Consider the following 21239-nt stretch of genomic DNA (forward strand, 5'->3'; position numbering starts at 1 on the left):
CAATTGAGGAATACTGAGTGTAAAAAGTTGCGCAAGTGTTTGTCATTATCACCATTTGTGCAACAATGCATTATTTTACACCCATTACATTACACATAGTGAATATCTGTTGAAATTATTTGTGGCAGAAGAAATAATCCAAAAGTGTTATTGTGTTTAAATTGACAGAACTAGCCCTTGGAGCCAAATAATGCCCTGCAAATGAAATGACCAACATGTAGTGTGTGAGAGACCCTTAAGTACGGTCCACAGCACGAGCAGCTCCTGAACACCGGGCGGGACTCTGTCTATTGCGTGTCTCATTCTTAGATTGCAGTGTGCATTTACTCTTCTCTTTCCAGTGCACGATATCCACCATTAACGCTGTCCTTGTTCCGTTGTGATCTTATGTCAGATATACGCCAGAGAGCACAAAATATTTTGAGACACGTTGTAATGAATATTTAAAAAAAAAGTATCTGAAACATTGTATTTTGTAAAGTAACATTTGGAATGAGAATTTTGAAAATACATTTTCTTCTTGTATTTCTTCAAGAGCATCTGATAATATTAAATTTTTATTCCAAGAAGAAGATGTAATTGAAAGACGCTCTCTTGGTTTTAACTATTTTTTCTAACAATTTCTTTGTTATTTTTAATGAAAAGTTTAGCTCTTTTGCTCATAATGCATACTTTTATACAGTGCCTTTTTATTAATTGTGACTGACCGCTACATATAGTATCTCCTGTGACATAATCATTAGTGTTTAGCATTGAATGATTTATTCTGTCCGAATGACTACAAAGTCTAATAATACTGTCAATAAACACTAATTTTGGTCTTGAAAATATAGAGTATTAACACTTATTACAATTAACAGTGGTGTACAAAATTAGACTTTCACTGAATAGGATCGATCTGGCTACAGAATTCACCATCTACTCTGTACCGCAATCTAAGAGCGAGTAAATTGGGTGGTAGCGCAGGTTCGATTGTTCCAGGAACTTGAACCTCATCAGGGCCATCATGAAAGAGCACGGCGACCCGGTGAACAGGTTCACTCTGATGGCGAGGAGCGCCACCAAGGGAGCGTTCCTAGGCGAGCGTGCTGGGGTGACGAGCCGAGTGGCAGGTCTTTCGCAGCTGCTGTATTTCGAACTGAAACTCTGGTTAGTCACTGTACTGTCTTATTACGCCATTGGCCAAATACTCAGTTTTCTTGAATCCTAAGTACACCTCAAATCCCAATGTAGGAATGTAGGGTCAGAAACTCAGTGTAAAGTAAGATACAAAAATTTGATTTTTTTTTTACAAACTAGTAGGAATTACTAAACATCCCTTCGGAGTAAATGTAGGGATGTATGTTGTGTGTGCAAACCACGCTTTACAATTTTTTATTTCCGTTCTAAAAAGCAGCGATGTCCAAGTATTACCAACTAAAGTATGTAAAAACAGAGAGGTGGGGTTAAACGTGCATTAGACACATTGTAACATGTCTTCACATACCATTAACAATTATTTTGGCTTAACATATAAAGTTTCTAAAATGTTAAGTGTAAAAAAAGAGAAGATAGGTTATTACAATATTATTTTTTCACATTTATTTGGACGTAATAAAGAAATGTTACATAAAACTATGTATATAAAATGTGTAGCAATTTCTCCTGTAAACAAAGCTACTCTGCTTTTTCACTAAATAACCAAAGATAAGACGATACAAAATGTATAACTTTATCTCGTACACACAGCACAGACAGCAACAAATGTGTTGCATTTGTGGCATTCATAAATAACACCGATGGGTAGAGGCACTGGAAAATAGCGTTTATAATGGCTGTTCGTAGCATTTATATTTTGCCATATAGCATTTATATAGCATTAATTTTAATTCTTCTCCCAGTTTTTGCGGATGTTGCAAGCTTTGCAAACAAGTATGTAAGTGTCACTAGCATAAAAATGGTACAACTTGTATGGCTCTGCATGTGAATGCACAGTAACAGATTTTGTCCGTCCCATAATGGTAAAAAAAATATATATATATTATAGTTCTAACTGCATTGCACGCGAACGCGATATAGAAAACCGACTTTAATAATCTTAATTTTATTGTGAATAGCAGCGCAATATTTTAGTTTCACAGATTACCGTTTTTTTTCGGGTTAGGAAATTAGGAAAACACTAGGTACGTTCAACAAATGAGCGACAAAGGCATAGAGCTACATTGCTGCCATCTTTTTTTCCCGTTAAAGTGCTAACGAATTTGACTGAAGTAGATTTTCGTAATTTTTTTTTGTAGTTGCCAAATATAAGCTGCGTGTGTTGTAAACTTAAATTAATGCATTTTCATATTTTAGTTGTCATTTAACAGTAAATAATTTGATTGCTTGTGTTAATATCACACACGCACGCACACGTTTGCAAACATGGCCGCTTCAATGTTTTCACTTTCTTTCCTGTGAAAATATTCATGCACATAAATAAACGTCTCTCTTTAACCGTTTACATTTGTTTGGGTCGTACGTTATGTTTGCCATTAACAAAGTTTCCACGCGAGCCTATGCGTATTTAAATTGTTTCGTGTTATTTACAAGATTCATAGATTGTGTTGATTGTTTACATGGCTCGCCATCGTCACCATTTATTAGGTAATCTTCAAACACGGTAAGAAGATGCATAAAATAAAGAATGTTCTTTATTGTATGAGGTTAGGCCGTTAATAATAAGAAATGGTTTATTTAAAAATATTAGGTAAACCTAAAATTTACTGGAAATTTTAATATTACTTAAAATTTTAATACAGTCAAACCTCTATTTATCGTTTTTCAGGGAACCAAAAAAAAAATTCAGTAGATGCGGACATTCAATTCAGTAGATGCGGACATTCAATAGATGTGGACTTCACTCTAAGAATTTTTAAAAAATATTTCAACCTCAAAATTAGTGTCAGAAATATATCAGTTACTTGTCATTAAAGTTAAATCAGTTGAAAAATAAATAAAAATGAAAGTATTTTACTTAATTCAATTTACACTTGCAAAAAAAAACATACGCACAATAAATCTACATGGAAATCTAAGTCTTTTTCAGTATCCTGAAGTCTGAAATATGTTTACTCATGTCATCAAATGTAGAGCTGTACTGAAGAAGCCGATTTTGCCAATATTTAGTTGAATCGGCATTTCTGCTGACTTCCGATACGCTTGTTAATTTTCGGCCGATATTACTGAAAAACGAGAGAGACTACCATAACCTAAAAATCTACGATTACCTTTTCACTTTTCGTAGTACTACTGCATTCTTTCAGATCGCATTATTTCTTCGCAACATGTGCCAAATGTACATACATATAAAAATTTAACATCCTATTTTTCAATAATGTTCTTTAATTTTAATATGTTATAAATAAATACATTACCGTCACGGTAAATATACATCTCAGTTTTTACGGTAACGTTAGTGCAAATGTGGTAGCTATCGTGCTTCTGTAGTAATTATGGTATCAACAAAGAATCTTTAGTTCTTTTTATGGTAATTATCTTAGGATAACAATTGGGTTTGTACTGTAGTATTGGTACATCATCCATATTTCTTCGTAAGTTGTTGTTCATTTGTCTTTTCTTCATATTTACGTGCTCCCATTACTTGGCTGCAGATTTAAGGTGATTTTTACTACTGTATACTATCATTACTGTTTTTATGACTGTTTCTTTCTAAGAAATGGTTATTTCTGCAAAATCTTTATGGTTAAACGATCATCTATTATAATTTATAGTGACGGGACCACATATTTTGTACGATCAATGCGGACAAAACGATAATTCGAACATCGGTACATGCTGACTTTTATAACCTTAGTTGTATGGCAATTTTGCCGGGACCGTAGAAAGTATACGATAAACACGGACAATCGATACATGTGAGTTCGATAGATAGAGGTTTGACTACTTACTTCTAAAAACGGGATTGTAGCGTTTATTCGTCGATAAACCATTTTGTCGCATTTATTCGCGCCTATATCGTTTTTACGATTTTCCAGTGCCTCTACCGATGGGATCTGTAGAATAGAAATAAATACGTTCGAGATACATCAAAATACTTTGTTATTGCAGTCTTTTTCTTGTTAAAGATCTCTGACCTTCTGCATGATGTTTTCAGAAATGGCATCATTCAACTCGCAGAAACATGTGTGTTTCCACAAAAATGTTGAGAAATTTATTGGAAAACTTTAAAAACAACAGAATTTAATTTTTTTTTTTTCAAATTTTACACTTGACTGTAATTTGGGGTCCCTAAATATGGCAACTATACATCTATATTCGTTTCATGAGCTGTTTCCAGATCAGTACATGATATGTATTGTAATTTTATTCACTTAATGCATATATATTAAAAGAACACTATTTTGAGGAACGGTAAGAGAATAAGTACAAAGATAAACATAAATATAAGCCTAGTTAACTTAAGAGTTGCCAGTGTTGATGTTTAAATTTACATTTACTCCAATTTTTTCTTTCAATCTTTTTCCTCGTGTCTTGAATCTTTCGAATACTAAGAGATTCTATGGAATTTGAGGATTTGACCAGCCTATTCCATATATACATATAATTTTTATGAGTATATTTAAATTTAGTTTTATATGTTACTGACAAGTAATTATCAATTGGCAATTGTTTATTTTTTTTTCTAGGTGTGATTCTGTTTGGCAGTATTTATTTAAGCTGTCATTGCAGCTTTTAAGGATACTTGGGAAATATCCTAGCGATCTGGCTATCTTCACAACACATGTACATTAATTAAATAGCTTCAAGTTATTTGTATATTTACTATATGAATTGCAGAAATATACTTGCTAAAAGATGACAGTATAAAATAAATGTATTGATGCCTGGAATTATACAAGAATTGTGTAGTGTACTATTGTATGGTTTATGTTAAAAATATAAAAAAATAGTTAATGAAAATAAATAGTTTCAATTAAATTTTATTGTAGTTGATATTCTTATGTTATTCATTTGTTTGCTAACAGATGACAACCCTTTGAGGTTGGTCAAAATATGGTTGAAAAATGTTTTATTTTTTATTTTTTAAATTAATCAAAAAATAGAGAAAACTATTTGATAATTAATTAATCTTGGAGTGGTTTAAGTTTTTGCTGTAAGTTAATTATTTGAATTATTTATTAAAATTATTGATTTGAAAAATTAAAAATGTAAAATTGGTTGCAGAAGGGTTGCCCCTGCATATGAGTTACATCTATAATTTTGGACATAAAAACCAACATTTTTACCTTAAGGGAATAAGTGTCTCGCCATAAATAAATATTTGTTTTCAGTAAAGTTCCTTGGATAAGAGTGAAGTCTTTGTCACTTATTGTATTGGTAATTGGCTAGTAAGAAATACAGCACCGGTGTTGACCCTTCGCTCTTTGTTTGCTTTCTGTTCTGATTTATTACTCCAGGAGAGGGTGCAGCAGTCCTAGTGGTGTGCCACTTCTCCCCCTTACACCTTCTTCCATTCCAACCCCTCCCGTACTTACTAACAAAAAGACTACTATTTTTATGTCCATGTTTCCCTTCCCATCTATTGTATTTTATTTTTTTACCTGTCGCCTTTCCCAAGAGAGAAAAAGTGGCAAGATAGGGCGCGGTTACACGGGAGTCTGAACTACTTCAGGTGAACATGTTCAGCTGTTGAGTGCGGTTACACACAGTCTGAACATGTTTCGTTCGAGGCCATTTCCCATTTAACTTAAACAGGTTGGCAAAGTAGTTCAGATCAACATATCTTCTATATTAGCCTCTGATTGGCTGGTTAGAATATAAACAGTCTTTTGCAGAAATTCTAGATGGAAAGTGTTTCTGGCACAAGTTCGAGTAATATTTTACCGAATGCAACAAAAAGAATCAATAGATAATTATATATATATTTTTTAATTGATCCTGACCTTAATTTTCTTAAAACTGAGATAGGTACTCTCGCTCAAAAAATAATAAAAAATAAGTTTAAAAATTTTACTGTGCATGTTGTTTGAATTCCCGATTTGGAAAAAAATATTGAGCAATATGTAAACACATTTCATTTCTGCTGATAATGCTGTATAAACAAGTGAGAAAATCCCGCGTTTTCTGGATTCAATTACAAAATAGAGATCAACAACACAGTCATTCGTTGACAGTAGACAATCGGTTTTAGAGCTAAACACACTTTTCAGCAACTACCGTGTAACTGTACACTTTCGCGTTTGTAAACGTGTTTACTTAAACATGTTCACCTGAAGTAGTTCAGGGTCCCGTGTAACCGCGCCCATACTCTCTTCTTTGTCAAGTCCATCTATAACAACAAGCACACATTACAGTCGGAAATAAACTTGTGAGGGGGCTGAGGGAATGTAAAAGCTGCATTTCAAAACACCAATGATGGCTGTAGTAACAGATTGGGTAATTTCACACAAATAAAATTATTGGGGCATAGTGTCATTATAAAAACCTGTCTAGCTAGACATGTGAAAATTGAGTACAGTGCCAGTTCACTGAAATTTACAACCATGAAGGAGGAAGAACCATAAACACTGACATGTGGCCATGCATGCCCTCTCTTCCCTTGTTTATTTTTAGATTTCCCCTTTTCCAGCCATACTCCAGAATATTAACCAGCCTCCTCACTTGCCGGTGCTGACTGACTTCTTCACACACTGCTAAGGTATTTTAATTGAAGAAACTATATTTGTTTGTGTAGTAGTTATATTTAATAAAAACCAACACAGATGAGTTATTCAAGCACAAATTCACTACAGTGCAATTTTAAAATTTATTGATTTTGCACCCAAAGTAAAAAATTTGCATAAGTGTCACACTAAATTGTTTAAACTAAAAATTTGCATAAAATGTGTGACCCATACACGGGAGAAATATGGCATATTGTTAATGAACAGTTTCTATTATTCATGCAAGCAACTGCAGTTGATGTAGCAGCTACACTAGGTCATAAAAGATGAATTTACAACTGTTCTATAGTTTGTGGAGAGCAAAGAAAAATAAATAAATGTGTGCTTCATGCTGCGGCTAATATTTTAAGATAACTAAAATGTCTCAATGCTCTTTAAATTTGATTGAAAGCAGTAATTGAAGTGTTTAACTTGAATTCAAAGAATGTTAATTATGTTACTATGTAATTTGTACCATAACACAGAGGGCAAATACTAAATAGTGTGTTAAAATTCATTTAATTTCATTTTTGACCGTTGCGTTTTGCATCAAATTTTTTCAAAATGTCACTGTTGATAAACTTTCAAACACACAAATGCAAGGCAATTTATTTTGTTACAAGTAAATTTGTACTAGATATATTTATTAAAAATTATTTAATTAAAAAAAAAAAAACAGCTTATATCACAGTAAAAACTTAAATATTTTGGCAAAATAATTGCTAAGCATTATTTTATTAGCTGGATAATACCCACTTAAAAGAATATAACATGTTACACAGGTATATCTTGTTTTAAAAACAATATTAATACAAAATAAAATATATAATCTTGTCTAGTAAAATAGGTTGATATAACTACCACTACTATGACATATTACAAATTATTGCCAGTATCATTATTTGTGAGTTGAATAGAGCTCAGTCAGTCCACGACTACTTGCCGGTAATGGTGACGTTCAAGTGAATCCCATGTCCCCTCTGGGACTGCACGTGCAGTGCCACAAAGTTGTAGCCCAGCCCTCCCTTAGTGACTGAGACGGTGGCCGCGGCGTCTCCCGGCTTCAGCTCCGCCGCCTTGATGCAGTGGATGATGGCGTTGCCCACGGACACCTCCTCGTCCACAGACACCACCTGAAGCACCTTGGCCGGCCGCTCGATCACGTTCTGGTACAGCATCACGTCCCGGATGCTGGAGTTGCAATTAATGTAGTCCCGGCCGAGCTGGTCCAGTGGCTGTGCGGTGAGCGCTGTTCCAGCAACAACATGCGAGAGAGTCAGCAGAGACAAGATTTTATGGTTTTATTTTTAGTCTGATTTTGTTTTTAAAACAAAGATTTTGGTGCTATTTTTTTTTAAATTGTTATAAATTCTATTTTTTTTTTAATACTGTATAATTGTGTTACAACGTTTCTCAAGGATCAAAAGAAAGTAGGAAAAAAAAAAAAGGATAAGCAGGGAAATTTTATAAGCAGAAAACACTTTTCAGTATTTGAACTTTATAGTGATGGACTCATAAAGCTATACAGTCTAACCTCTCTGAAACAACCCCTCACGGTTCCCAGGAATAGGGTCTTAATAGAGGAGGGGTCGTAATAGATATTTTCCGAAATTTCCAGTTGATTACATCCCCCCACCAAACCGCTACTCGCTAAGAAACCAGCCGTACAATGGCAGGATGTTGTCACTCACAATGCTAAATGCTAGACAGCTTTGCTTTAAACCCACTTCAACCTTCATGACAAGTCCGTCGCCCTACAGGCCACCTCTAAAGAAAATATGTCAAAAGACAGTTTATTTTTACTGGTTAGTTTACATGTACGTTTTCTGCTTGCCGTAGTTAAATACACTACAACCCCGGAGTCACTAACCTCTGATTTAAGGAAGCAGTGATTTTACGAATACATTCTCGGGAACCGTCAAAATATTGGACATTTTGACCAAAATGTGAAAATCAGAAAAAAATTAAAAAATAAATAAAAACGAAATGAAAGATCATTAAAATCTGTTAATTTTAACACACAACGGATTTTTGTGTCGGCTTTAATACTTCCAATAATGTTCATGTAAGAATACCAAAAAAAAAATAATGGGACATTTCCTTTAAAAATATGGCAGCGGTAGGTTCTGCAACGCAAGTGGGCGCACACGAAGCTCTCCCGGCTGGCTGGCGGCAGCAACTTCATGACGCATAGGCTCACCTCTCCCACCCCTCAGTAACATTCTTCAAGGCTAGCTCATCCCTCCCAGACACACAAACCATCTACTGTCCTCCCTTATAACACCCAAACTCCGCTCCCCTTTGAAAAACCTTCAGTGAGAAAATGCTCTTTTCATCCTCTCTTCTCCTGTAAAATTTGGCTATTATGAATGGGGTACTAAAGCGGTGAGGGAGAGGTAAGATCGTTGTAAATATTTTCAGACCCCTCCCTCCCCCCAAACACGCCCAAAAAAAAAAGTATGTTTAAATATGTCACTTTTCACACCAAGTTCGAGTTCAGTCATCTCTGGCAAGGAATTTACAAGCTTTCAAAATTAAGTATAAATGTATTTTAATAGCAAGGATGAAAAGGAATATACCAAATAAAATCAAGCTGCTGTCACCAAACAAAGCATAAAACGGCCCAATGCGTGGTCGCTTCGTTATTGCTCGCGCGAGAGGCGAGACGTGGAATGTTAGAAGAAAGATAAATGCGGGGGAGACAGACAGCAGCTAGTGTGTTTCCTGCGTGGGGAATAAGTAACGTAGCTTTTTTTTTTTATGCTGGGTGAAGCGACCTTATTCTGTCAACCCACGGGAAAAGATAATTGCTTGACCTGTCAGAATAAACATCGCTGCGGCAGTTAAACCAAGTCGAGGCGGGCGTGCATCCAGTCGGTCGCTGTGTATATCTACTCGAAAAACATAACATCTCAATTCATAACAATATTCCTTATAACCTACACGTATTGCCGGATGTTTTCAGCCTGATCCATACAAGTTCTTTAGCCACGTTTTAAATGAAAACAACTGGCGAGCCAGTGTTGTGCCCTGTTTTGCGGACACATAAAGCTTTTATCAATTTGCTGACAGTTTTAATATATTTTTACTCTTGTTAAAATGAAGCAGATAAGTGATTCGTGGAATGGGGGTTGTCAAGCGCTGACAGCGGTCGACAGGAATTGGTATCTATTTTTAGATATGCGCTGCCTACGGCAGTACAGCACTCGGCAAGAGAAACGCAGTCCCACGCTACTCACCACAAGAAACTTATTTTCTGTCCGATTTTCTTCGGATTTTCTGCAATTTTTTCACGGTTCCTCGAAATCGGGTTGTAATAGAGAGGTGGTCGCAACAAAAAGGTTTTACTGTATAAACAAATTTCATTATAAAACAACTGGTGGGTACTATAGATACTCAAATTTTTGTAAATCTTGCCACAAATTTTTCTTCAACACTGCCACATTTCTGCAAAATTGGCTCATGATTTGCGATGATAAATTTAGAGTGGAAATGCCTATGTCCAATTTCTTCCGCACTTAAATATGTACACAGAATAGCATGATTTTTTAAATTCTGTTTTCCCAGAGAAAGGTACCAAAAGATGAGTAATTGAAACATTATTTGTATCTTTGATATATTAAAAAATACTGCATTAGCCAGCGCTAATGTGTAGCGAAGTGTTCTGAAAAAATTTAATTTTGTTTTCACATACAATCCCATTTGGACAATCTACACAAAGTGTAAAGTAAACGGTTTAACGTGTTAATCTTCACAGATGGATAAGTATTGAAATAATTTAGGTTTTAAATTTTTTTTTAAATATATTGAATTTTAGAGTAAAAACCAACACAAAAGCAGAAATACATAATTCATGAAATTTTGTACACAGGATGTAAGTACGTTGTCCTTATAAGTTGTTATAACCAGGAAAACATTATGGTAGAAACAGTATTCTACTGTAATAATTACAACAAAATAGTGTTATGTTGACATGCTTAATTTTTATGATAAAATATTTTTTACTAAGTTTGTCTAAAACAGATATAGTCAAAATAAAAATTTTTCGGCAAGCATTTATAGTTAAACAGTGATTTCATAAGACATACACAATCAAACAAATTAAAGTAATTTTTTTTTATCTATCCCCTTATAACAATCCATACCTCACTTCCTAGCTATGGCCTAAATTGCAGATTTATAGGCTTTTGCATATATTTAACTTGAGACTGTTAACTAAGATGAAAGTTGTGAGAATTATTACTGAATTTGGAGTGACAATATAGCAGATTTTTCTTTACCAAAACATTTTTCACACTGTCCATGAATATACAAAATCAACACATGGTAACTTTTTGCTTGGCACAGACTACCAAATACCAAAAGTTTTCCCAATATTAAGTCTTTATCTGTGAAAATGTCCCTTGTTCACTTCTCAACACATGGTACGACAAAGGAAAACTTACTGTCCTTAGGACAATGCAAAAGTTCACTATTGCCCCATCATGAGCTCCTGCTGACGACTGTCATCAATGTAATTAAAACAAGTGGTCTATTGATGTAGCCCGGACAATAGACATTAAATTAGTCTCTGACACATTAAAATGATAAAAATGTGAGCCAATTCACATGGCAACGTTAGAGCGATGACTAGTCAAACACAGTACAAAAAAAAAAGTATCACCTCGGGACTCTACCGAAAAAACTGCCTTCCTATTGGCTAAAAATTCTTTATTACAATTACTTCTCAGTGATTCAAATAAAACTTTTCAATAAATGGTACAAGGGCTAGAAAATATCATTTAAGGATTTTAATTTACCTATGAAAATAAGATAACTGTCTCATTAAAATCAAACTTTTCAATAAATGGTACACAGGCTAGAGAGCTTTCCTGCAATCCTGGCAAACATCTCTGACATTCTCGAACACAAGATGTGATAAAAATATTGTCCATCATTTCAGCAATATGGCGTCGCGCATCTTTCTTTCTTTTATAGAAACCACTGTCCTATGTTCTAGAAATGTCACCAACACACTATGAAACACATACATAAAAATATAGTTATAAAAAGAACACTTCAATTAAATAAGAAATATAGAAAATCATACTTACATAAATAGTAACCTAGACAAAATTTTAATACTTAGTAAAAATATAGTTTAATGCGTTTTAAAAATAAAATGACGAGGGTTATTTATTTTTCAACCTCCGATGGCAGTAACAAAATAAACGGGAATGAATTGGGAAATTATTTTAATGTCAAAGAAACGTACATCTTTACTCTATTTTTCCACATAATCACCGTGCAGATCGAGACATTTGTCGTAACGATGCACCAGCTTTCCAATACCCTCTGCATAAAATGATGCCTCCTGCCTATTCAGCCACGTTTTAACAGTGCTCTGCAGTTCATCATTCAGCGATGGATTTCTGCTGCAGTGTGCCCTTCTGCCTGTAAGAAACGGATGACTCCATGCAGCTCGCATTTCGCCGTACAGTTTATCGTTGCAGCCATGTTGACATTCCCATAACCAAGCTTCAACTGAGGTGTGAGTTGGCCGCTCCACATGGTCGGTTGAAGGGGGTGTCGATTCGTGTAAGAGCGATTAGGGTATCGATTAATGGGCATGCCATGGAGAAATGAAACTGTAATCACACTGCAGGGCACTGTTAAAACGTGGCTGGATAGGCAGGAGGCATCATTTTATGCAGAGGGTATTGGAAAGCTGGTGCATCGGTACGACAAATGCCTCAATCTGCACGGTGATTATGTGGAAAAATAGAGTAAAGATGTAAGTTTCTTTTGACATTAAAATAATTTCCCAATTCATTCCCGTTTTTTATTACAGCCGATCGGAGGTTGAAAAAAAAAAAAACCTCGTAATTCAATATCAGACTATTATCAAAATACTTACACCAATAAAATGCAAATACAAAACTAAGTTACCATGACCCTGATTTTACATAACCAACTGATATACTCGTGACTGCAGAAAAAACACACTAACTGCTGCAATGACACACCCTTCGGTACAAACTTTGTATGAAAATAATGATTTTCCTTAAATTTCAGACATTAAATATTACTTTTTTTTTGTGATTTGAATTTAGTTTTGGTTAAATGCTGCTTAATTTCATGATTTAACTAGCTTTCGGTGATATAACACCAAAAAACAAATTAGTACACCATATAAGTGTACTGACATGCTTTTTGGTGTTATTTAGATATTATCGCGATGCACCATATAATCTTGTCCCTAGAGATAGTGCTTTATAAATAGGGACGAGATTATGTAGTGGACTGCGTTGGAACTGAAGTATCAGAAAAGAATTTTCAATTATAACACCGAAATGCAAGTTAATACAACTGAAAACACTGAAACACAATAAATTATATCTTAAAATTAAACAGCACTTTTAATCAAGAATTAACTCCATTCACAAAAACATAACGTATAAGTGTATTAATTACAATGAAAGTAATTTATTTAGCATTAAGTTTGTACCAAAATGTGTGTGCTAAATAGATTGAAAATGTTATATATTTATTTTGATCTTGCATTTTTATATTATTATGGTGGTAAAATTTTGAAACACACATACTTGCCAATTTATTTGTATCATTCAGAGTAATTCTGCCCCAGAAATACTTATTACACATTATTATATTGTAAAATAGCATCATGTATCAGTCAAAATGACACTGTTTTGGTGAAATAAGTATCACGAAAAATTTGTGTTATATATTTCAATAATATGCTAACTTTATGAATAAAAAGTATCCATAAAAAATTAAAACAATAACACTGAAATATCCTGTTTCAGAAAAAAAATTGGCCTGAAAATAACAAAACCATAAAATCTTGTGCCTACGTATAAACAATCATCATTTAAGACTCAGTCTCACAATTCATATACTGGTCATTTCAATTTCTATCATTACTATTAAGGAAATTTCTTTTCACTTCATAATATGTATTCCAATAGCTGTCTTGCATTTATTCTTGAGTCAATCTTTTATACCAAATATTTACTAAATGTAAACATTGTTAAGCCGTAAAATTTAACGTAAGTGCTAATAATCATGAACATATGTAATCACTATTGTACCGCTATAGTAAATATATGTTGAGAAAATTTAATACGAACATTAACAAGTAAAAGAGCTATCATGATACATTTACAGGAAAATCTCTCAAATAATAGCAATGACAAGAAAATGAATTAACCACATGATGTGTGTGAGACCGAACTTCAAAAATATTAAAATATATTTGTGCATGGTTTCTATTAAACTTTTCTCTCATTATTCACAAATATTAAAAGTGCATTGAAAAAAAAGTTGATGTCAGCATGACTCACAAAAAAATTACGGTTTTCTATATTATAATCTGTTTCACGCTTAGATTACAGTACAGAGAAAATGGCGAACACTATTGCCAGATTGATACGTACTATGTACCTGGCTTGTTAACATTAAATGCCTTATTTTGTATACCATCGACGATGGTTCATCGTTAATCATAATAAGTTTTAATGTATTGTTATGAACGCAGACAGGACCACCCGCCCTCCAGTGAGGGATGCGAACTGTGGAACTTGACAGACATTGATTGACTTGTGGATAAACATTTTTAAGTGCCAGTGATTGGTGAGTGGACATTTTTTTAAGTACACTTATTTATTAGTACCTACTGTAATTACTAGTAATTAATAAAACTGTAATAAAACTTGATTGGGCGACATTATTTTTACAGTTGTCAATGATGAAAACAGCCACACATTTTAAAATTACGTAAATTATATAAACAAAATGGTCTAAACCAAGATGGCATCTTTCTATTAAATTTCCTTATAAATAAAAAAAAAATTGAAATTACATATAAGATTATAATGCTCGATGAAATACACCAGGAAAATATACTGCCACGATTCCAATTAAAAACTTTATCTTACAAAATAAAAATTTTCTGATAGATAAAACAAATTTTCATTACATTATAAAGTTGTGTCCGAAACTTTTGCATTCTGTGGCATAGGTACATCTGACAAGGACAGCACTAGTAGCAGTAATTGTGCATTGGAAAAAGAAAGTATATGACCATTTAAATGCACAGTGCAATCTAAACATGAAATAAGCAACAATTAAGGTGAAAATCTTTGAAAGATCTACCATTGGTGATGTTCTGGTTATGTAAGCCAGGTGGTGAACAGCTAGTAAGATTACAAATACAACCAGATTCTTCTTATGAAAGAATCAGGGTGAAGACAGCTGTGGGAAAATTGGAAAGGGGCAAAAATGTTTTCAGAATAAGAAAGTAAGTAATCAAGGGAATTACAACCATGACAATGACAAACATATGCACATATGAACATAAATCAGTTGAAAACAAAGAAAATGTAGATAGTAAAACAGCATCAATTTAGATTACAGTTAAAGCTGATGCTCATTCCCGCTGAAGTTGGAGTTAGCAATGCAACTAACTTTTTTTTCAGAAGTGGCCAAGACTGTAGTCTTTAGCAAATATTAGGCAGATATAAGAGATATTCTAGATACAGTAGATCCTAGTTAATAAGTTTCTCAAGGTACTTAGAAATGTAGATGCATACCTGCCAACTTTCCAAGATGAAAATTAGGAAGACATTTCAAAATGTTAATTTTTCGCATAATAGACACGCGGCAATTTTTACTCCATGCCACAAAAATTACGGTGATTAAAAATAATTATAGAAGCAATGCGAAATAGCCTAAACCAACCATTTGAAAATCTGAATTAGGAAGATTTTTAAACACACAGAAAAATTACCAATTTTGACAAAAAAAATTACCTATGTGGCTACTATGCATACTTCTGCTAAAATACAACTAAATTACACAAATCACCCACTCTCAAATAAGCTATAGCTACATTAAAAAATATTTGTGTGTGTTGTTACCTGTTGACTGTGATACTTGAAGATCAGCACAATATTTCACACAAAAACACAACTCACAGAATCTATCTTAGCATTAAATTATCAATATTCCGTCCAGTGCAGTTTCCTTCCAAAACAGGAATGGAAAGAACAACATTTACAATTTTATGCTGTGCCTCATCATAAAACGTAACTACAATAGGATACAACTTGGAACTAGTATCGTTGCTACCATCAGTTGCAACTGATAACGGCCCACTTTTTAAGTATTGCACTACTCCAGATTTTGCATCTGAAGCCATTTCTTTCATAATAGCAGAAGTTTTGGTACGTCCACAACCATATTTCTTGGCAATTTCAGAGTCTGGGAACATTTTTTTGACAAGCGCACCTGCATGATCTGCGGCCACTAGAGGAATGTTATGCTCTATCAAAAACGAAGTAAATAAACACTCAGCTCGCGTAATGTCTATATCTGCACCCCCTGGTTTAACAAAGAACCTTGAAAGTTTCTGATTATCTTCTTGGCATTTAACGTTGGATAAATGCTTCGCACTTTTGATGTGCACGCTGATATCACTTTCCCCGCCATGCGATATGTTGATGTCGCATCTGCATATCTTACAAAAGCCTTTGAAAAGCATGGAAACTCTGCACTATATTTATCATGGAATGTCTGATAATAGTATTGTTTTTCGTACTCAACTTTGAAAACATAATGCAGACAATTTGTGCTTCATAACCGGTCACAAACGCTTAAAAGAGGCGACGGCAATAGCTCGTAACACGGTAAACAAATTCGTAAACAGTTGTTACACATTGCATTCGTACACAACAGCGTATTTTGCCCGTTTAAATGTATTTGTAATTCTAATTTTAATACTAAATAGCAACTCGTATATTAGGAGGTTAATGGAAAAGGTTGAGTTGCTGGTGAGGGATGGAAGGGTGGTAAACTGGGTGGGTGATTTCCTGAGGAATAGAAGACAAAGAGTGAGAGTGGGTGAGGAAAGCTCCGAGGAGGGGGAAGTGACGTCGGGGGTGCCACAGGGGAGTGTGCTGGGGCCTCTGTTGTTCACAATTATGATAAACGATCTGGGGGAGGGCATGAAAGCCAGATGGAGGCTATTTGCAGATGACTGTGTAGTGTATGAGGTTGTGGGGGAAGGGGGATGTTTAACAGAGGACTTGATAAGGTTGGAGCAATGGACGGAGAAAAATGGAATGTCCTTGAATGTTGGTAAGACAAAAGTTGTCAGATTTACAAAGAGGAGGAAAGTCACACGAAATGTATATTACTGGAAGGGGCAGGAGATAAGAGAGGCAGCAGGATATAAGTACCTGGGGGTGACACTGAAAAATGACCTAGGATGGGCGGAGCACATAGAGGGGGTGGTCAGGAGGGGAAGGCAGGCGCTGGGGTTGCTTGGTAGGACCCTGCAGGGAGCTGGGAGGAGGACAAAGGAGAAGGCATACTCCACATTGGTCAGGCCAATGTTGGAGTATGCGGCGGCGGTCTGGGACCCCTACCTGGTGACTGAGGTGAAGGAGCTGGAAGGGGTGCAGCGCAGAGCGGCTAGGTGGGTGATGGGAATGTGGAGAAGGAGGGAGGGGCAGGATGGGAAACTGCATAGCCCAACGGAAATGATTAAGGAGTTGGGGTGGGAAACGTTACAGAGGAGAAGAAGAGTGGAAAGGTTGGTCAGGATGTTCAAGGTGCTGAAGGGGGAAGGGGGATGGGGGCAATTGGGAAGCAAAGTACATAGAGGGGAGTACAGAGGACGAAGAGACCACAGATGTAAGCTCCAGAGGGTGTGGAGGCGGACAGAGAGAGGGCGGAACACCTTCCTGGTGAGGACGGGGAGGGAGTGGAATGGGCTGGGGGAGGAAATGGTGGAGGTCAGGGATGGGAGGGAGCTGAGGAGAAAGCTGATGGAGGGGGGGGGGGGAGAGGGGAGTGAGTGGGAGTTCTTGCCACCGGGTGAAAGCCCAATTGCAGGTTAAGTAATAATAATAATAAATCACCTAAAATGCACTATAACCTTTCTTAATTAACCGTCAAACAAACGATGACGTACTCGCTGTAGAACTGTGTAATTGGAAAAAAAACACATAAGCGCAACACGCCATACATCGATCAACATGAATGTTGAATCGATTTGGAAGACACCGACTTTTTTTCCAGCAAAGCCATTTTGAAAACAAAAATAGGAAGAAGTCAGACAATTTCGGAAAATCACAAAGAGCAGTTATAATTCGGAAGACTTCCGGAAAAATCGGATCGTTTGGCAGGTATGTAGATGTATTAACTGTGAAAACCTATTAAAAGGGTAAATAAAATATTTTATGTTAATAGATCAAGTGCTAAATATTTACATATGTCTATTATACAGGAAATCTTCCTAATTGGGAATTTATTAGGAGGGTTGGTTTACTGCACTAACTAATAATTAGGACTAAATAACAAGGATGCTAACATTGCGAGATGGTGTGGCTTATACTCGTAACTACTCCTTAATACATTTTTAAAAATAAAAGGTAAATATTTACAATCGCGGTAGATGCAAAAAAAAATGCTAAAAATCCGAAAATACTTTTATTCTATGCTCTTTCACTTCCTCTTTTCAAATCAACCGGCGGAGATAAGAAATTCCAAATACTTTAGGAGATATGGAATTTTTAAATTTTGAACATGTAGAGTAGCGGTATTTGCGAAAAATAATTCTAAAAATCTGAAATTACTATTATTATATGCTCTTTCACTTCCTCTTTACATTAAAACCGGCGGAGATAAGAAATTCCAAATACTTTAGGAGATATCGAATTTTTAGATTTTCATCACAATACCTGTGAATTCAGGCGGCCACCATTGTTTCTTGTTTACGAGACGAGTATGATTATTTTCCCGCGTAGATGAACCGACCATTGTTGCTTGTTTACGTTTATGATTTTTTATTTTCGCGACGTAGGTAGAACGACTACATCATTTTCTACTAATGGCAAAGGAATGTACCCGCCTCTAACGTATCTGAGTTTTTAACGTTTCAAATTTTAATGTTTTATTTGTTGTGCAAGTAATAAGTGTTTAAGTAAAAAAATTACGTGAGTTCCTACCGTTCATCCTTTGTCCCGGTTTGTTAGGTCAGGTCAGCTACATTATAAATACTTTAAAACTAAACAACCATTAAAATTAATTTATATTATTTTTAATGTCTGCTTAGTTTGAAAGTATTAATAATGTAACTGACCTGACCTAATCGACCATTTTAATTAATTAGGCATTCACGAACGGTAAATCAAGACGCACATAAAGTTCTGCCATTCCCGATTACACCCGAACCATTTACCTTCGGCCAACCTCGGTTTTATTTATTAATATTTATATTTATCTGTTTATTTTAATGTAGCTATACTAACCTAACTAACCGTCCATAGTGTTTTAAAGTGTTTTAATGTAGCTAACCTAACATAACATAACTATAATAAAAGTATTTTCAGATTTTAATAGATACTCCTAAACAAGCAACAATGTAGTCGTTCACCTACGTCGCGGAAAAAAAAATCATACTCGTCTCGTAAACAAGAAACAATGGTGGCCGCCTGAATTCACAGGTATTGTGATGAAAATTTAAAAATTCGATATCTCCTAAAGTATTTGGAATTTCTTACCTCCGCCGGTTGATTTGAAAAGAGGAAGTGAAAGAGCACAGAATAAAAGTATTTTCAGATTTTTAGCATTTTTTTTGGCATCTACCGCGACTCTACATATGATGAAATTAAAAAATTCGATATCTCCTAAAGTATTTGGAATTTCTTACCTCCGCCGGTTGTTTTGAAAAGAGGAAGTGAAAGGGCACAGAATAAAAGTATTTTCAGATTTTTAGCATTTTTTTTTGGCATCTACCGCGATTGTAAATATTTACCAAATAAAATACAGATCAAGGCTGGTACAGATTATTTCTCTGATGATATTTTGGTTTCAGTGAATATCTTAATATGGTTGATACTAACAAGAAATAAGAGTGCTATAAATAATTAAATTATTTCAGCAAACACCATCACCAGGGCCAAATACAATGCTACAGAAACAAATATGAATTATGAAATTTTATTGGAAGGTACCTTCTGTGTTGATAACCACGAAGAAAACAGCCAGTAAAAAGATAGATTTCACTAGATTTGCCATTTTGGAACCGTAAGCCTGATGTCCTAAACACTGAAGATGAGTTTATGAAAGTGGCTGTTAACTAGTATCAAGAAATAGTGAACTACATCTTGAGATATTTTCAAGGTTATATTCTGTTATCTATAAACAGAAGATTAAACCTTATCATTTTACTGACAATGAAACACCTGCTCTTTTTTAGGTTGATGTAGGGAAGCTTGAATTGTGGCTTCTTCCATATTACATTGTACAGCTTGAGAGAGAAGATGGCTTTGTTTTGGATGCTTTAACGCCAACATTCAATTTGAGTAATTATGACTAGACCCTCGTAAAATTCTTCAGAAGCAAGACTAAAAATTATTGGTTGACAGAGACTAAAACTAGGAAATTTGTTACGTAAAAAAAAATTATATATGTTACGAACGTAAGCAAGGCCACGTCACGCGCAGGTGCAGAGCTAGCTGGGCTGCATCACATGTCGCCGTAACATGAAATGTGCCATGCCCACCTGGGTCGCCGCTTCCCCTCCCTCCAGCCCTCAGCTCACCGCGCGGTGCTGTTAGTTTGACATCCGAAACCTTACAGCTGCGGAGTTACGCGAGCCGCCGACACGTGTTTCGAGAGATTTCTGCCATCATGTCGGCGCGGAATGACGCGACTGGCCCCAGCCGCGCTCGTGAGTTCCAGAAATGGCGGCTGATATATAAAAAGAGGACGTCGACCTCAGTAGGAGTTCAGAGAGAGAGTCAGTTCAGAGTTCCGGGGCGATAGTGCTGCGGGTGCGGCAGAGTGGCGAAGTCCTCGGACGAAGGTTCCAGGGCAGGGAGTGAGTGAGTGAGTGAGTGAGTGAGTGAGTGAGTGGAGGTGGGAGTTTTCCCGTGACGGATTTTCCGGGCGATAGTGTCGCGGACGCGGCGGAGTCCCGAGCGAAGTTCCAAGCGAGGCGTCGAGCGGACCCTCGGCGAAGGCAAGTGCGTCGGGGGAGGAGGAGTGCGGTGACGGAGTCCCGTGGCGGAGATCCACAAAGGGTGCTGCGGTGAGAGTTGCGCCAGAGGTGCGGCCCAGTGAGGTGTGTGGATTGTGAGAAACGAGTGACTGGGGAAGAGAGATTTCTTTAAGTGCAATTAATTATTTGGCAATTAGAAGATTATTTGTAAGTGACATAAGTAGTTGCCATCAATAAAACTGTGTAGTGTAGTAAAATCTATTAATTGGGCTATCCTTTATGAACCCCGCGGTAAATCGTAACAATATTTTTTAGTGTAAAAGACATGGATGCCAAACAATCGACGGTGTGAAATTACATACATGTAATTAATTTAAAAATAAATTATTTACATTTATATCACTGCTACTCACAACAAAATATTTTCAGAGAAGCTAATTTTAATACTTTCTGAATAAAAGCAAGTACTATATATTTACATACATAATGGTATAATTTGAGCAGGAAAACATTCCAGATGGTATTACAGCCAATCCATGAAAAGTGGG

At 35.6% G+C, this 21239-nt stretch overlaps 2 protein-coding genes across 8 annotated transcripts in view; one reads left to right on the plus strand and one right to left on the minus strand.

Annotated features, from left to right (window-relative positions):
- Nucleotides 1-4959, plus strand: part of LOC134544257 (uncharacterized aarF domain-containing protein kinase 5) — a 42530-nt gene extending 37571 nt beyond the window's left edge. For 2 of the 3 annotated variants that reach the window (XM_063388466.1, XM_063388465.1), the window contains exons 10-11: nucleotides 982-1149; nucleotides 4668-4959. In XM_063388466.1, coding sequence (XP_063244536.1) covers nucleotides 982-1149; nucleotides 4668-4773 — 274 coding nt within the window. In that variant the 3' untranslated portion in view covers nucleotides 4774-4959. Of the gene's footprint in view, nucleotides 1-981; nucleotides 1150-4667 lie in introns of those variants that run through there. The other variant, XM_063388468.1, reaches the window with a different exon arrangement.
- A 2440-nt stretch (nucleotides 4960-7399) lies between these two features.
- Nucleotides 7400-21239, minus strand: part of LOC134544302 (D-aspartate oxidase) — a 49339-nt gene continuing 35499 nt past the window's right edge. For all 5 annotated transcript variants that reach the window (XM_063388475.1, XM_063388469.1, XM_063388472.1 and 2 more), the window contains one exon: nucleotides 7400-7932. The gene's annotated coding sequence lies outside the window, so the exon portion shown is untranslated. The remainder of the gene's footprint in view (nucleotides 7933-21239) is intronic.

This window comes from Bacillus rossius, chromosome 1 (genome assembly GCF_032445375.1).
Source record: "Bacillus rossius redtenbacheri isolate Brsri chromosome 1, Brsri_v3, whole genome shotgun sequence".
NCBI lineage: Eukaryota > Metazoa > Arthropoda > Insecta > Phasmatodea > Bacillidae > Bacillus > Bacillus rossius.